This window comes from Bufo bufo, chromosome 1, assembly GCF_905171765.1.
Source record: "Bufo bufo chromosome 1, aBufBuf1.1, whole genome shotgun sequence".
In the NCBI taxonomy this organism is placed as follows: Eukaryota; Metazoa; Chordata; class Amphibia; order Anura; family Bufonidae; genus Bufo; species Bufo bufo.
The window spans coordinates 492,888,292-492,903,234 of record NC_053389.1 but is presented as its reverse complement, the minus strand read 5'-3'; the positions used below and the strand labels follow the sequence as shown (position 1 = coordinate 492,903,234).

Below are 14,943 nucleotides of genomic sequence, written 5' to 3'. Positions count from 1 at the left end.
TTTGGGGCTGTTTTTCTTCAGCTGAAACTGGTGCCTTAGTTAAGCTAGAGGGAATTATGAACAGTTCCAAATACCAGTCAATATTGGCACAAAACCTTCAGGCTTCTGCTAAAAAGCTGAACATGAAAAGGAACTTCATCTTTCAGCATGACAGCGACCCAAATCAACAAAGGAATGGCTTCACCAGAAGAAGATTAAAGTTTTGGAATGGCCCAGCCAGAGCCCAGACCTGAATCCGATTGAAAATCTGTTGGGTGATCTGAAGAGGGCTGTGCACAGGAGATGCCCTCACAATCTGACAGATTTGGAGTGTTTTTGCAAAGAAGAGTGGGCAAATCTTGCCAAGTCAAAATGTGCCATGCTGATAGACTCATACCCAAAAAGACTGAGTGCTGTAATAAAATCAAAAGGTGCTTCAACAAAGTATTAGTTTAACCACTTCCCATCTGGGCCCTTTGCCCCCTTCCTGACCAGGCCAAATTTTGCAAAACGGACATATCTCACTTTATGTGGTAATAACTTTGGAACGCCTTTATTTATCCAAGTCATTCAGAGATTGTTTTCTCGTGACACATTGTACTTCATGATAGTCATAAATTTGAGTCAAAATATTTCACCTTTATTTATGAAAAAATCCCAAATTTACCCAAAAATTTAAAAAAAATCGCAATTTTCTAAATTTCAATTTCTCTGCTTTTAAAACAGAAAGTGATACCTCATAAAATATTTATTATTTAACATTCCCCATATGTCTACTTTATGTTGGCATCATTTTGGAAATGTCATTTTATTTTTTTAGGACGTTAGAAGGCTTAGAAGTTTAGAAGCAATTCTTCAAATTTTTAAGAAAATTGCCAAAACCCACTTTATAAGGACCAGTTCAGGTCTGAAGTCACTTTGTGGGGCCTACATAGTGGATACCCCCATAAATGACCCCATTGTAGAAACTACACCCCTCAAGGTATTCAAAACCGATTTTACAAACTTTGTTAACCCTTTAGGCGTTCCACAAGAATTAAAGAAAAATGGAGATCAAATTTTTAAATTTCACTTTTTTGGCAGATTTTCCATTTTAATCAATTTTTTTCTCTAACACATCGATGGTTAACAGCCAAACAAAACTCAATATTTATTACCCAGATTCTGCGGTTTACAGAAACACCCCACATGTGGTCGTAAACTGCTGTATGGGCACACGGCAGGGCGCAGAAGGAAAGGAACTCCACATGGTTTTTAGATGCCATGTCCCATTTGAAGCCCCCTGATGCACCCTTACAGTAGAAACTCCCAAGAAGTGACCCCATTTTGGAAACTAGGGGATAAGGTGCCAGTTTTATTAGTACTATTTTTGGGTACATATGATTTTTTGATCATTCAATATAACACTTTATGGGGCAAGGTGACCAAAAAATTGGTTGTTTTAGCACAGTTTCTATTTATTTATTTTTACAGCGTTCACCTTAGGGGTTCAGTCAAGTGACATTTTTATAGAGCAGATTGTTACGGACGTGGCGATACCTAATATGTATACTTTTTCTCATTTATTAAAGTTTTACACAATAATAGCATTTTTGAAACCAAAAAATTATGTTTTAATGTGTCCATGTTCTGAGAGCTATAGTTTTTTTATTTTTTGAGAGATTTTCTTATGTAGGGGCTCATTTTTTGCGGGATGAGGTGACGGTTTTATTGGTACCATTTTGTGGGACATACGCGTTTTTGATCACTTGGTGTTGCACCTTTTGTGATGCAAGGTGACAAAAATTGCTTGTTTTGACACAGTTTTTTTTTTTTTTTTTTTACGGTGTTTACCCGAGGGGTTAGGTCATGTGATATTTTTATAGAGCTGGTTTTTACGGACGCGGCAATACCTAATATGTATACTTTTTTTTATTTGTTTCACTTTAACACAATAATAGCATTTTTGAAACAAAAAAAATTATGTTTTAGTGTCTCCATGTTCTAAGAGCTATAGTTTTTTTTATTTTTTGAGAGATTTTCTTATGTAGGGGCTCATTTTTTGCGGGATGAGGTGACGGTTTTATTGGTACCATTTTGTGGGACATACGCGTTTTTGATCACTTGGTGTTGCACCTTTTGTGATGCAAGGTGACAAAAATTGCTTGTTTTGACACAGTTTTTTTTTTTTTTTTTTACGGTGTTCACCCGAGGGGTTAGGTCATGTGATATTTTTATAGAGCTGGTTTTTACGGACGCGGCAATACCTAATATGTATACTTTTTTTTATTTGTTTCACTTTAACACAATAATAGCATTTTTGAAACCAAAAAAATTATGTTTTAGTGTCTCCATGTTCTAAGAGCTATAGTTTTTTTATTTTTTGAGAGATTTTCTTATGTAGGGGCTCATTTTTTGCGGGATGAGGTGACGGTTTTATTGGTACCATTTTGTGGGACATACGCGTTTTTGATCACTTGGTGTTGCACCTTTTGTGATGCAAGGTGACAAAAATTGCTTGTTTTGACACAGTTTTTTTTATTTATTTTTTACGGTGTTCATCTGAGGGGTTAGGTCATGTGATATTTTTATAGAGCTGGTTTTTACGGACGCGGCAATACTAAATATGTCTATTTTACTTAATTTTTTCTATTTTATTTTATTTTTTTTTATTCCTAACTTGGGAACTTTTTTTTTTTTTACATGTGAAACTTTATTTTATTTTATTTTTTCAACCCTTTATTTTTTTTATTTTTTTTTTACACTTTTCGTCCCCCATAAGGTCATACAAGACCTCTGGGGGACATTTGCTTCACTTTTTCTTTTTTTTTTCACAGTTGATTTCTCCTGTAACTGGGGCTGAGATAGTAGCCCCAGTTACAGGACAAATGCACCCCTATAGAGGCTGTACAGCAGCAATCCTGCGCTGTACAGCCTCACAGCAGGGCTGATCGAGGTCTCTGAGAGACCTCACACAGCTCCTGCACTCTCCGGTCACGGCGGTCACATGACCGCCGGGCCGGAACAGGAAGCGCACAGCGCTTCCTGCTCTGCAGACACAGCGCTCGGTGAGCGCTGTGTCTGCAGCGATCGTGAAGGCAGGGCACTGTCCCTGCCTTGTCTTAGGGTTGCCCTGCTGTCACTGACAGCGGGCAACCCGATCAGCAGCTGCACGATTAGCGTGCAGCTGCAATTTCTGACAGGACGTTTTAAAACGTGCTGTCAGAAATAGACGTCCACCCATAGGACGTTTATATCCTATGGGCGGACGTGAGGCGGTTAACCACCTCAGCCCCCAGTGCTTAAACACCCTGAAAGACCAGGCCACTTTTTACACTTCTGACCTACACTACTTTCACCGTTTATTGCTCGGTCATGCAACTTACCACCCAAATGAATTTTACCTCCTTTTCTTCTCACTAATAGAGCTTTCATTTGGTGGTATTTCATTGCTGCTGACATTTTTACTTTTTTTGTTATTAATCGAAATTTAACGATTTTTTTGCAAAAAAATGACATTTTTCACTTTCAGTTGTAAAATTTTGCAAAAAAAAACGACATCCATATAGAAATTTTGCTCTAAATTTATTGTTCTACATGTCTTTGATAAAAAAAAATGTTTGGGTAAAAAAAAAATGGTTTGGGTAAAAGTTATAGCGTTTACAAACTATGGTACAAAAATGTGAATTTCCGCTTTTTGAAGCAGCTCTGACTTTCTGAGCACCTGTCATGTTTCCTGAGGTTCTACAATGGCCAGACAGTACAAACACCCCACAAATGACCCCATTTCGGAAAGTACACACCCTAAGGTATTCGCTGATGGGCATAATGAGTTCATAGAACTTTTTATTTTTTGTCACAAGTTAGCGGAAAATGATGATTTTTTTCTTTTTTTTTTTTTTCTTACAAAGTCTCATATTCCACTAACTTGTGACAAAAAATAAAAACTTCCATGAACTCACTATGCCCATCACGAAATACCTTGGGGTCTCTTCTTTCCAAAATGGGGTCACTTGTGGGGTAGTTATACTGCCCTGGCATTCTAGGGGCCCAAATGTGTGGTAAGGAGTTTGAAATCAAATTCTGTAAAAAATGACCTGTGAAATCCGAAAGGTGCTCTTTGGAATATGGGCCCCTTTGCCCACCTAGGCTGCAAAAAAGTGTCACACATCTGGTATCTCTGTACTCAGGAGAAGGTGGGGAATGTGTTTTGGGGTGTCATTTTACATATACCCATGCTGGGTGAGAGAAATATCTTGGCAAAATACAACTTTTCCCATTTTTTTATACAAAGTTGGCATTTGACCAAGATATTTATCTCACCCAGCATGGGTATATGTAAAAAGACACCCCAAAACACATTCCTCAACTTCTCCTGAATACAGAGATACCAGATGTGTGACACTTTTTTGCAGCCTAGGTGGGCAAAGGGGCCCATATTCCAAACAGCACCTTTCGGATTTCACAGGTCATTTTTTACAGAATTTGATTTCAAACTCCTTACCACACATTTGGGCCCCTAGAATGCCAGGGCAGTATAACTACCCCACAAGTGACCCCATTTTGGAAAGAAGAGACCCCAAGGTATTCGCTGATGGGCATAGTGAGTTCATGGAAGTTTTTATTTTTTGTCACAAGTTAGTGGAATATGAGACTTTGTATGAAAAAAAAAATAAAAAGAAAAATCATCATTTTCCACTAACTTGTGACAAACAATAAAAAATTCTAGGAACTCGCCATGCCCCTCACGGAATACCTTGGGGTGTCTTCTTTCCAAAATGGGGTCACTTGTGGGGTAGTTATACTGCCCTGGCATTTTCCAGGGGCCCTAATGTGTGGTAAGTAGGTAAATGACCAGTGAAATCCGAAAGGTGCTCTTTGGAATGTGGGCCCCTTTGCCCACCTAGGCTGCAAAAAAGTGTCACACATCTGGTATCGCCGTATTCAGGAGACGTTGGGGAATGTGTTTTGGGGTGTCTTTTTACATATACCCATGCTGGGTGAGAGAAATATCTTGGCAAAAGACAACTTTTTCCATTTTTTTATACAAAGTTGGCATTTGACCAAGATATTTATCTCACCCAGCATGGGTATATGTAAAATGACACCCCAAAACACATTGCCCAACTTCTCCTGAGTACGGCGATACCAGATGTGTGACACTTTTTTGCAGCCTAGATGCGCAAAGGGGCCCAAATTCCTTTTAGGAGGGCATTTTTAGACATTTGGATACCAGACTTCTTCTCACGCTTTGGGGCCCCTAGAATGCCAGGGCAGTATAAATACCCCACATGTGACCCCATTTTGGAAAGAAGACACCCCAAGGTATTCAATGAGGGGCATGGCGAGTTCATAGAAATTTTTTTTTTTTGGCACAAGTTAGCGGAAATTGATATTTTTTATTTTTTTCTCACAAAGTCTCCCGTTCCGCTAACTTGGGACAAAAATTTCAATCTTTCATGGACTCAATATGCCCCTCACGGAATACCTGGGGGTGTCTTCTTTCCGAAATGGGGTCACATGTGGGGTATTTATACTGCCCTGGCATTCTAGGGGCCCTAAAGCGTGAGAAGAAGTCTGGAATATAAATGTCTAAAAAATTTTACGCATTTGGATTCGGTGAGGGGTATGGTGAGTTCATGTGAGATTTTATTTTTTGTCACAAGTTAGTGGAATATGAGACTTTGTAAGAAAAAAAAAAAAATTCCGCTAACTTGGGCCAAAAAAAAGACTGAATGCAGCCTTACAGGGGGGGGGGATCAATGACAGGGGGGTGATCAATGACAGGGGGGTGATCAGGGAGTCTATATGGGGTGATCACCCAACTGTCATTGATCACCCCCCTGTAAGGCTGCATTCAGACGTCCGTATGATTTTTACGGATCCGATCAGTCTATCAGTGGATCCGTAAAAATCATGCGGACATCTGAATGGAGCTTTACAGGGGGGTGATCAATGACAGGGGGGTAATCAATGACAGGGGGGTGATCAGGGAGTCTATATGGGGTGATCACCACAGTCATTGATCACTCCCCTGTAAGGCTGCATTCAGACGTCCGTATGATTTTTACGGATCCGATCAGTCTATCAGTGGATCCGTAAAAATCATGCGGACATCTGAATGGAGCTTTACAGGGGGGTGATCAATGACAGAGGGGTAATCAATGACAGGGGGGTGATCAGGGAGTCTATATGGGGTGATCACCACAGTCATTGATCACGCCCCTGTAAGGCTGCATTCAGACGTCCGTATGATTTTTACGGATCCGATCAGTCTATCAGTGGATCCGTAAAAATCATGCGGACATCTGAATGGAGCTTTACAGGGGGGTGATCAATGACAGGGGGGTAATCAATGACAGGGGGGTGATCAGGGAGTCTATATGGGGTGATCACCACAGTCATTGATCACTCCCCTGTAAGGCTCCATTCAGACGTCCGTATGATTTTTACGGATCCGATCAGTCTATCAGTGGATCCGTAAAAATCATGCGGACATCTGAATGGAGCTTTACAGGGGGGTGATCAATGACAGAGGGGTAATCAATGACAGGGGGGTGATCAGGGAGTCTATATGGGGTGATCACCACAGTCATTGATCACTCCCCTGTAAGGCTGCATTCAGACGTCCGTATGATTTTTACGGATCCGATCAGTCTATCAGTGGATCCGTAAAAATCATGCGGACATCTGAATGGAGCTTTACAGGGGGGTGATCAATGACAGGGGGGTAATCAATGACAGGGGGGTGATCAGGGAGTCTATATGGGGTGATCAGGGGTGATCAAGGGCTAATAAGGGGTTAATAAGTGACGGGGGGGGGGGGGGTGTAGTGTAGTGGTGCTTGGTGCAACATATTACTGAGCTACCTGTGTCCTCTGGTGGTCGATCCAAACAAAGGGGACCACCAGAGGACCAGGTAGCAGGTATATTAGACGCTGTTATCAAAACAGCGTCTAATATACCTGTTAGGGGTTAAAAAAATCACATCTCCAGCCTGCCAGCGAACGATCGCCGCTGGCAGGCTGGAGATCCACTCGCTTACCTTCCGATCCTGTGAACGCGCGCGCCTGTGTGCGCGCGTTCACAGGAAATCTCGCGTCTCGCGAGAGGACGCACCGGCGCGTCCACCCAGAACAACAGGACCGCCGCAAAGACGCAATCCTGCGTACGGCGGTCCTGAGGAGGTTAAGGGGGGTTGGCACACTTATGCAACCATATTATTGTATTTTTATATTTTTTCTTCCCTCTACCTAAAAGATTTCAGTTTGTTTTTCAATTGAGTTGTACAGTTTATTGGTCACATTAAAGGTGGAAAAAGTTCTGAAATGATTTATCTTTGTCTCATTTTTTTACATCACAGAAACCTGACATTTTAACAGGGATCTGTAGACTTTTTATATCCACTGTATAAGGGCAATAAGTAAGAAGAAAAAAACATTTAAAGAGAGTCTGCCACCTCTGAAATCAGTATTAAAGTAAACATGCCACCATGTAGTGTAGAAGCACCAAAATATAACTATACATTTCTTGTGAAAATATATTCCAATTTTATTTTTATTTTTATGCAAATAAGATTTTAGCTGCAGAGGGTGAAATTCTTTGTTCACGTCATTGTGTGCACCCAGCATGATCACGTGGTGATGTCATCACACTTACAGCAGGTCCATTGTTGGGTTTTCTTCAATCAAGATGGAAGCAGCTGGCCTCTCCGTGAATAAGTGGATGAAGTGAGTATAATATAATTTTTTCAGCCACCATTTTAGGAGAAATAGATTTGGTACCACAAAGCGAGAGGAAATTCAGATTTGTGATAAATCAAATTTTTCCTGACATAGGTTTCTACACAAACATACTGTAGAAGAGGATTCTTTACTGTAAGAGCAGTGAGACTATGGAACTCTCTGCCTGAGTAGGTGTTGATGGTGAACTCACTAAAAGAGTTCTAGATACATTTTTGTATATAATAATATTACAGGTTATAATTACTAAAATTCTAGAGAAGGATTGTTTTTCTAGCAAGTTATTCTGATTGCTAGATTGGATTTGGGAAGGATTTTTTTCCCCTAAGATGAGGAAAACTACCTTATGATGTTTTTTTGCCGTTATCTGGATCAACTTTATGTTGGATGGATAAACAACCCTTTTCAGCCTTACACTCTATGTTAAGTGTAAGGATGTTATAGTACTATGATACTGGTTAGTAACCTGAAGTTCCTGGCCCAAATGCAAAATCTGTAACAGAACCAACCTTCTATGTGCAATTTATAATACTAATATTGCTAGTTCCCTCTTACATGGTAGAGAGGGTTTTGGACCTGCTCAGGTGCCAGGGCCCAGGTGCAAACCCTACTTTTGTTATTTCAGTTATATTTGATTGCTGTAGTGGTTGTTATAGATTTGGGATCATGGCATACAGTACCTGCCACAGATAAGGAGTCACCAAAGTGATAATCCTACTTAGGTGCAGAATCACAATTAAAGGAACCTGTTAGAAGGTTTGGGTCCACTAAACCACCAGCATGTCCTTATGCAGCTGGGGTTTAGTGTTCCAAAGTTGCCTATAACAAAATCGACAGTTGCTGCAAATTACTGGAGAGTGTGGGAGTGATGGCCAATAATTCTAGATACATGCCCCAAACCGACTGATGAGTTCTTCAGGGAAACTAACTTGCATGCAATGCGCAAGTGAGAAAGGCACAATGCACCACTGAAATATAATATAGTCCTTGCATGAAATAAAGCATAATAAAATATTGTTTATAGACGATTACCAGGAGACAAGATTTACTCATCATAATGAAAGTAGATCATTCATAATTCATCAAATGTATTAAGTTCATATGATATCAGCCAGAAAAAATAAATAAATATATATATATACATCTGTGCTGAAAGCTTATCAACAAAAAGTTGATAACTGGTCTAATGGTATAGTATAATCTAATTATTAGTAATAAAAAAAGTGCATGCCTCCCATTTGCTTTACTTACAGGGAATTTTATTCAGCTCATTCATGAACTTCTCTTTGATCTTTGAAAAGTGATCATCTTTCCCACCGCTTGGAACCACGGCTTCTGTGGCATTCTCCCGCATTGCAGGTGCAACAACTGTTGTTTGGGGTGCTGTCATCGGCTGGGACTTCATTTTGGCCCCAAGGAACTGTTGCAGATGAAAGATAACAAGAAAAATATTATTTCAAAAGAGTCAAGGTAACGTCTCTGAGCGAGTGAAATCATCAAAAGCTGCATCTGCCGTGCACCTGCTCACTAAATAAATATTACTCCACTTGTGCATTCATGTCTGTGTGCTTCATATAATATTTAACAATGTAAAGAGAAAGTATTTTCCTATTTGACTGACATGTGACCTTGTAGTCTCATAATCAATATCGTAAGTAACAGCAATGGGATCACTGGCAGATAATAGACAGTTATTTATAATTGTAAAATAAGAAAGCATGCATATTTCTCTATTCTGAAGTACACAACAGTGTTAATACTCCTCCATGTAAACTAACAGGGAACTCCAGCTTCCTATTCTGACTCCCTAATGTGGGTTGCTTTCTTAAAGGAAATCTGTAACCAGAAAATGACCTATTGTCATGCTCTGTTAAACACATTTTTAAATAATTTTTGGTGATGTTATTTTTAATTTTCCATCTTACTGTAGTTAAAAATCCTGCAGTTTTTGCGCTGGCAGCTAAGCAGAAAAATATGTTTACACTGTTCTGAAGATATCTTTTTCAACAGTCATCTCATTATCATCCCAGACAAGATTAATGACAATTAACACCCATATAAAGACACAGGATCCACCATTCACAATAGTCAATGGTCACAGCTTATCTACTCTCTACTACTCTCTATTCTCTTATCTACCCTCCCTGCACAATGACTTCCACCCAGGTCACAAAGCATGTCTAAAAAAGATTCCTTAAAGGTGGCCATATACATAAGGTAGAAGTTGGTTGATGGTTGAACAAAAGCTGAAGAAACAATCATCTCGTGAATGTACATGTCACATGCGTGGCCATACACATTTTAGTCCATATTGGCCTTTACAGGTGATCAAACGGGCATGCACGTTCAATGAAACCCGTCAATGGAAGAAAGATCTTTCTGGGAATGTTCATGAACGATCTTTCTTTGAATTAAAAATATTTCATCTGACTATATGATGAAAATATTGAAAAAAGCCCACAATAATGGTCTATTATCGGTCGGCTAATCCAATCATTTGTTGTTAAATTCCAGTAGCAGAACATTAGTTTTGGTTAAATTCATCCATTTTTATTAACTTTAGACTAATGTGTGTAAACCGCTATAGAAGTCAACGAACATCTCTTGACCCGCCTACAGGTCAGTACAATTACTTCATACTGCAGTAATGTGGCCAGGTACATCACCAACCAAATATGTCACAAGGAACTAAAGGGGAAGGACCAATTAAAACCTTGCTTTACAGTATCTATGTTCCATGTGACTGCTGTAGAGCATATACAGTACAGACCAAAAGTTTGGACACACCTTCTCATTCAAAGAGTTTTCTTTATTTTCATGACTATGAAGGCATCAAAACTATGAATTAACACATGTGGAATTATATACATAACAAACAAGTGTGAAAGAACTGAAAATATGTCATATTCTAGGTTCTTCAAAGTAGCCACCTTTTGCTTTGATTACTGCTTTGCACACTCTTGGCATTCTCTTGATGAGCTTCAAGAGGTAGTCCCCTGAAATGGTCTTCCAACAGTCTTGAAGGAGTTCCCAGAGATGCTTAGCACTTGTTGGCCCTTTTGCCTTCACTCTGCGGTCCAGCTCACCCCAAACCATCTCGATTGGGTTCAGGTCCGGTGACTGTGGAGGCCAGGTCATCTGGCGCAGCACCCCATCACTCTCCTTCATGGTCAAATAGCCCTTACTTTCAAAGTTTTCCCAATTTTTCGGCTGACTGACCTTCATTTCTTAAAGTAATGATGGCAACTAGTTTTTTTTTTACTTAGCTGCTTTTTTCTTGCCATAATACAAATTCATGTGAAGTGAAAACCATTTCAGGGGACTACCTCTTGAAGCTCATCAAGAGAATGCCAAGAGTGTGCAAAGCAGTAATCAAAGCAAAAGGTGGCTACTTTGAAGAACCTAGAATATGACATATTTTCAGTTGTTTCACACTTGTTTTTTATGTATATAATTCCACATGTGTTAATTCATAGTTTTGATGCCTTCAGTGTGAATTTACAATTTTCATAGTCATGAAAATAAAGAAAACTCTTTGAATGAGAAGGTGTGTCCAAACTTTTGGTCTGTACTGTATATAAATGCTGTTAACAGCAGCTCAGACAATATGGCTGCCTCATAATCATATCTACCATCAGAAAATAAAAACAGATTAGAAAAGGTTAACATATTTCACTATATTTTCTGGCATTTACTATAGCAAGTGAATGGCTAATGGTGCATATATTTTAGTTGCTATCTTTAAATAGAGATAGTTGGACTTCACCATATTGGAGAAGATTTTATGTATTTCTTTTAGATCATATGGGTTGGGGATAGGGGGAAAACAGCAGACATTTTGTCTTCTTGTAATTACTAAGCATTGTGTGTTAAAATGTCACCCAAATGACTCATACAAGGTTGTCTGAGATTAGAAACATGGTGTTTTTGTTGCAGAAGCAAAATTACTCTTGTTCATGGATGGTTTCTATATTCTTCCCCACTAACGTCAGGTCTAAAAAAAGGGGCGTGATGTGGGTGGGGAAGGGGGCAGTCCAGCAGGCCCGTTTCATTTATCATTTTCTATGCCTGGTTTAAGTGTAGAAAATGGTCTAAATGTAAGACAGCTAGGAAGCTGTCTTACATTTAGAAGTGGTGCTGGCACCTCTTCATAACTTCGGTGGATCAACCGCCAGATATGAGGTTATTAAGACCGGCATCTAAAACGCGGGTCTAAATAAATGCGCCCCTTTGTGTTTTACTCTCAGACAATGCAAAAATAACATTGTCATATGTATATACCAATAACTTGATATTAGGTAATTCCTTATAATTCCTGAATATACTGTAAGTTGCTACAATCCAGAACTTCACATTAAACTAAATTATAAAATACAGTAGATGTGGTTAAAACTGGGTTATATGCAGTTTTTAAATAAACTTTTGTTCTTTTATGACCTAAGGAAAACAGAAAAAAAAATTGAAAAAGGAGAGAATCTAATTATAATCTGCAGCACCTCAGAGAAATACATATTTGGCTGCGGTATGGAAGTATTGTGTGATGATTTGCTAGAGGGATACAGTGTTATTGAAAGGTCTCAGATAAGGTTAAAGTGCACCATATAATATAAATTTGCCTGGAGGAAGCAAAGAGAAAGAGACTAAAGAGAACACCAGGTTACAAAGAATGATGTCAGACATAGGTTGTGCAGGTCCAGAACAATGGTAAGAATGAAAATTATTGCTAAAGGTTAACAAGGGTATGTTTGCCACTCAAAAAGGTCCTCAGAATCCATAGTACATCTTGTAGCTCTCAAGTATACAATCAGACTACATTTTAGTCAATTTTTGTACACTCTTTATCACCAAATAAAGCCTTCATGGAATTTTAACCTCTTGATTTGCTAAGAGATCTTCACTGAATCTTAGTTTTTTTTTTAGCTCTGGACTCTTAAAGGAGCTGTCTGAGTTCTAGATCAGATTGTGAGGGTCCAATACCTAGTACCCCCATCGATCAGCAGCTCGCAGCAAACACCAGAAATAACACAGTGGGTAGACTGGAAGAAGACAGCTCAATCCACTATGTAGTGGCCATGCTGGATTCCTGTAGTTCAGCTTTCATTCAAGTAAGAACAGCTGATTCATGGTGTTCTCTGTGTCAAAATTTTATTTTGCTGAGAAAGGGACATCAATATCTAAGCCCTGGAATACCCTTGAAGTTGGCCACATATATCATCAAGTTGTTGATTAAACACTCAAGTGATAATACCTGCTTATTTCAAGGGGAACAGGGAATACCTCTGGCAGTGGCTTATCTTGCGGGGAAAAAGGACTAGGCATGCTGACATTAGTTTGCCTCCAGGGATTTGACATTGGTTTGCCCTCAGGTATGGCAAGGAGACCTGCATATACAGTAATTTAGATCCTGATAAAATTGTTGGGTTCAACTGACTTTTATTTTATATGTATGGCCATCTTTAGTATACTGATCTATCAACCACTTCTACTATACAAATTTTTTATAGAATTTTCTGGACCATTGTATAGATACTCTTAATATGAACAAGATAACAGCAAAGTCATTACATTTTCAACATATATTTTTACTTGATCTTTAGATTTGTTTTTGTTGTTGTTGAAAATAACATTGGTTTTATTCTGGACATATGAGTTGAACTTTGCATATAAATGTTACAGTACTTGCTTCCTATCAAGTAAAAAGAGCCTGACAATTGTACAACATTTACATATTGCAAGATTAATCTGAAGAATGAAACACAGAACACAGAAATATCCAAAATGTAATTAGGAAATGAATATATGGCACTGCTATATTGTTAAAAACAAAGACATAAACAACAGCTGTAGAATGTGGAATGTCTCCGACTCGCAATATCAAAGCGGAAATCCTCAGAGTCGGCTTTAAATGAGAAAGAAAAAAAATGTAAAGAAGATGAGGACTGAACAGATGTACTATATACAGAGATTCACAATTTTGAAATTAGCATTAGCAGGAATAATTTTTGTTTTTTATTAACTACATTTTGTATGTAGCACACCATTAGAGAGGACCTGTCACCTCTCCTGACATGTTTGTTTTAGCAGCTACTTGGATCCCCCATGTAATAAACATTCTGGAGCATTTATTCTGATTACTTTATGTTGTATCATTCCTTCATTATTCCTTCTAGAAGTTTAGAAGGAATGCCAGGAGTTTGCAATGAAGGTCCAGCTGGGCGTTACCGCTGAGGTGTGTGTTCCTGCGTATCGCTTTATATAACTAAATAGATCCTGTGTATAATATACTCTTTGTACGAATCTCTTGAAACATGATTGATAGATTGACAGATATATCTTCTTACTATTTGCAATAACATATACTGCTTCTAAGCTTCGATTTAGTCTCAGACTTACTGTCACGGCTGAGGATGGGGGAAATCCTCAGCCGTGCAATGCCAGATGCTGTAGGCCTACTCGGCCAGGAGAACAGGATAGGGAGCAGGTCACCTCCTAACAGCGTCCCTACCCTGACCCTAACTCCTAACTGCATGGGCCGACCTTAAAGGTAGGAGGACCCATGCGCAGGAACCTCGGATCCCTAACTCACCCTCCGTCCGGTCCCTGCGCTAGGAGTCAGGGTAAGACGACCTACTCCTCCTAGACGCGGAGGAGCAGGAGTCTCACTGGCCAAGCTGTTGGGAAAAAGGGGAACACAAACAGTTTTACGGGTATGGCAGGCGAACTAGAAGTTCCACCAACCTGCCACAGCCTTGCTGACTGGATCCCTGAACAACAGGAATCCAGAACCGTAAACTGCACAAAGTGACAAGGAAGGTCCCAACAGAAACATCACATACAACATGACATACAAGAGACATAAGCATAAACTTAAACTATAGACTACTTAAACTCAAACTTTAACTATGACCACAGTGGTGGCTCTCACTGGCGGATGTAAAACACAGGAGGCTGCTATCAGCAAGCATGCTGAAGCAACCTACTGAGCTCTGCAAGAGAGAGGGTCTTTATAGGCCCAAGTGGCCACACCCAAGGATTGGACACACCCAGTGACATCACACACACACTGGGAAGGAAGTTAACCCTTCCAGTAACACAGAAGGGAAAAACACAACTTAAAGGGTAAGTGCACTCAAAACATAATACACAGTGCACACAACACACACACCTAACAAAAGGGTTGCTAGGTGTGACCGCACGCCAGGGCAGCAGCTGCCTAAGAACGTTCAGGCTGCTCTGCTGCAAA

At 39.5% G+C, this 14,943-nt stretch overlaps 1 protein-coding gene across 1 annotated transcript in view; it reads right to left on the bottom strand.

Moving 5' to 3' along the window:
* SYT1 (synaptotagmin 1) overlaps positions 1–14,943 on the bottom strand; it is a 364,679-nt gene that overhangs the window by 223,842 nt on the left and 125,894 nt on the right. Inside the window, exon 2 of the mRNA XM_040415732.1 lies at positions 8,952–9,120. Coding sequence (XP_040271666.1) covers positions 8,952–9,105 — 154 coding nt within the window. The 5' untranslated portion in view covers positions 9,106–9,120. The remainder of the gene's footprint in view (positions 1–8,951; positions 9,121–14,943) is intronic.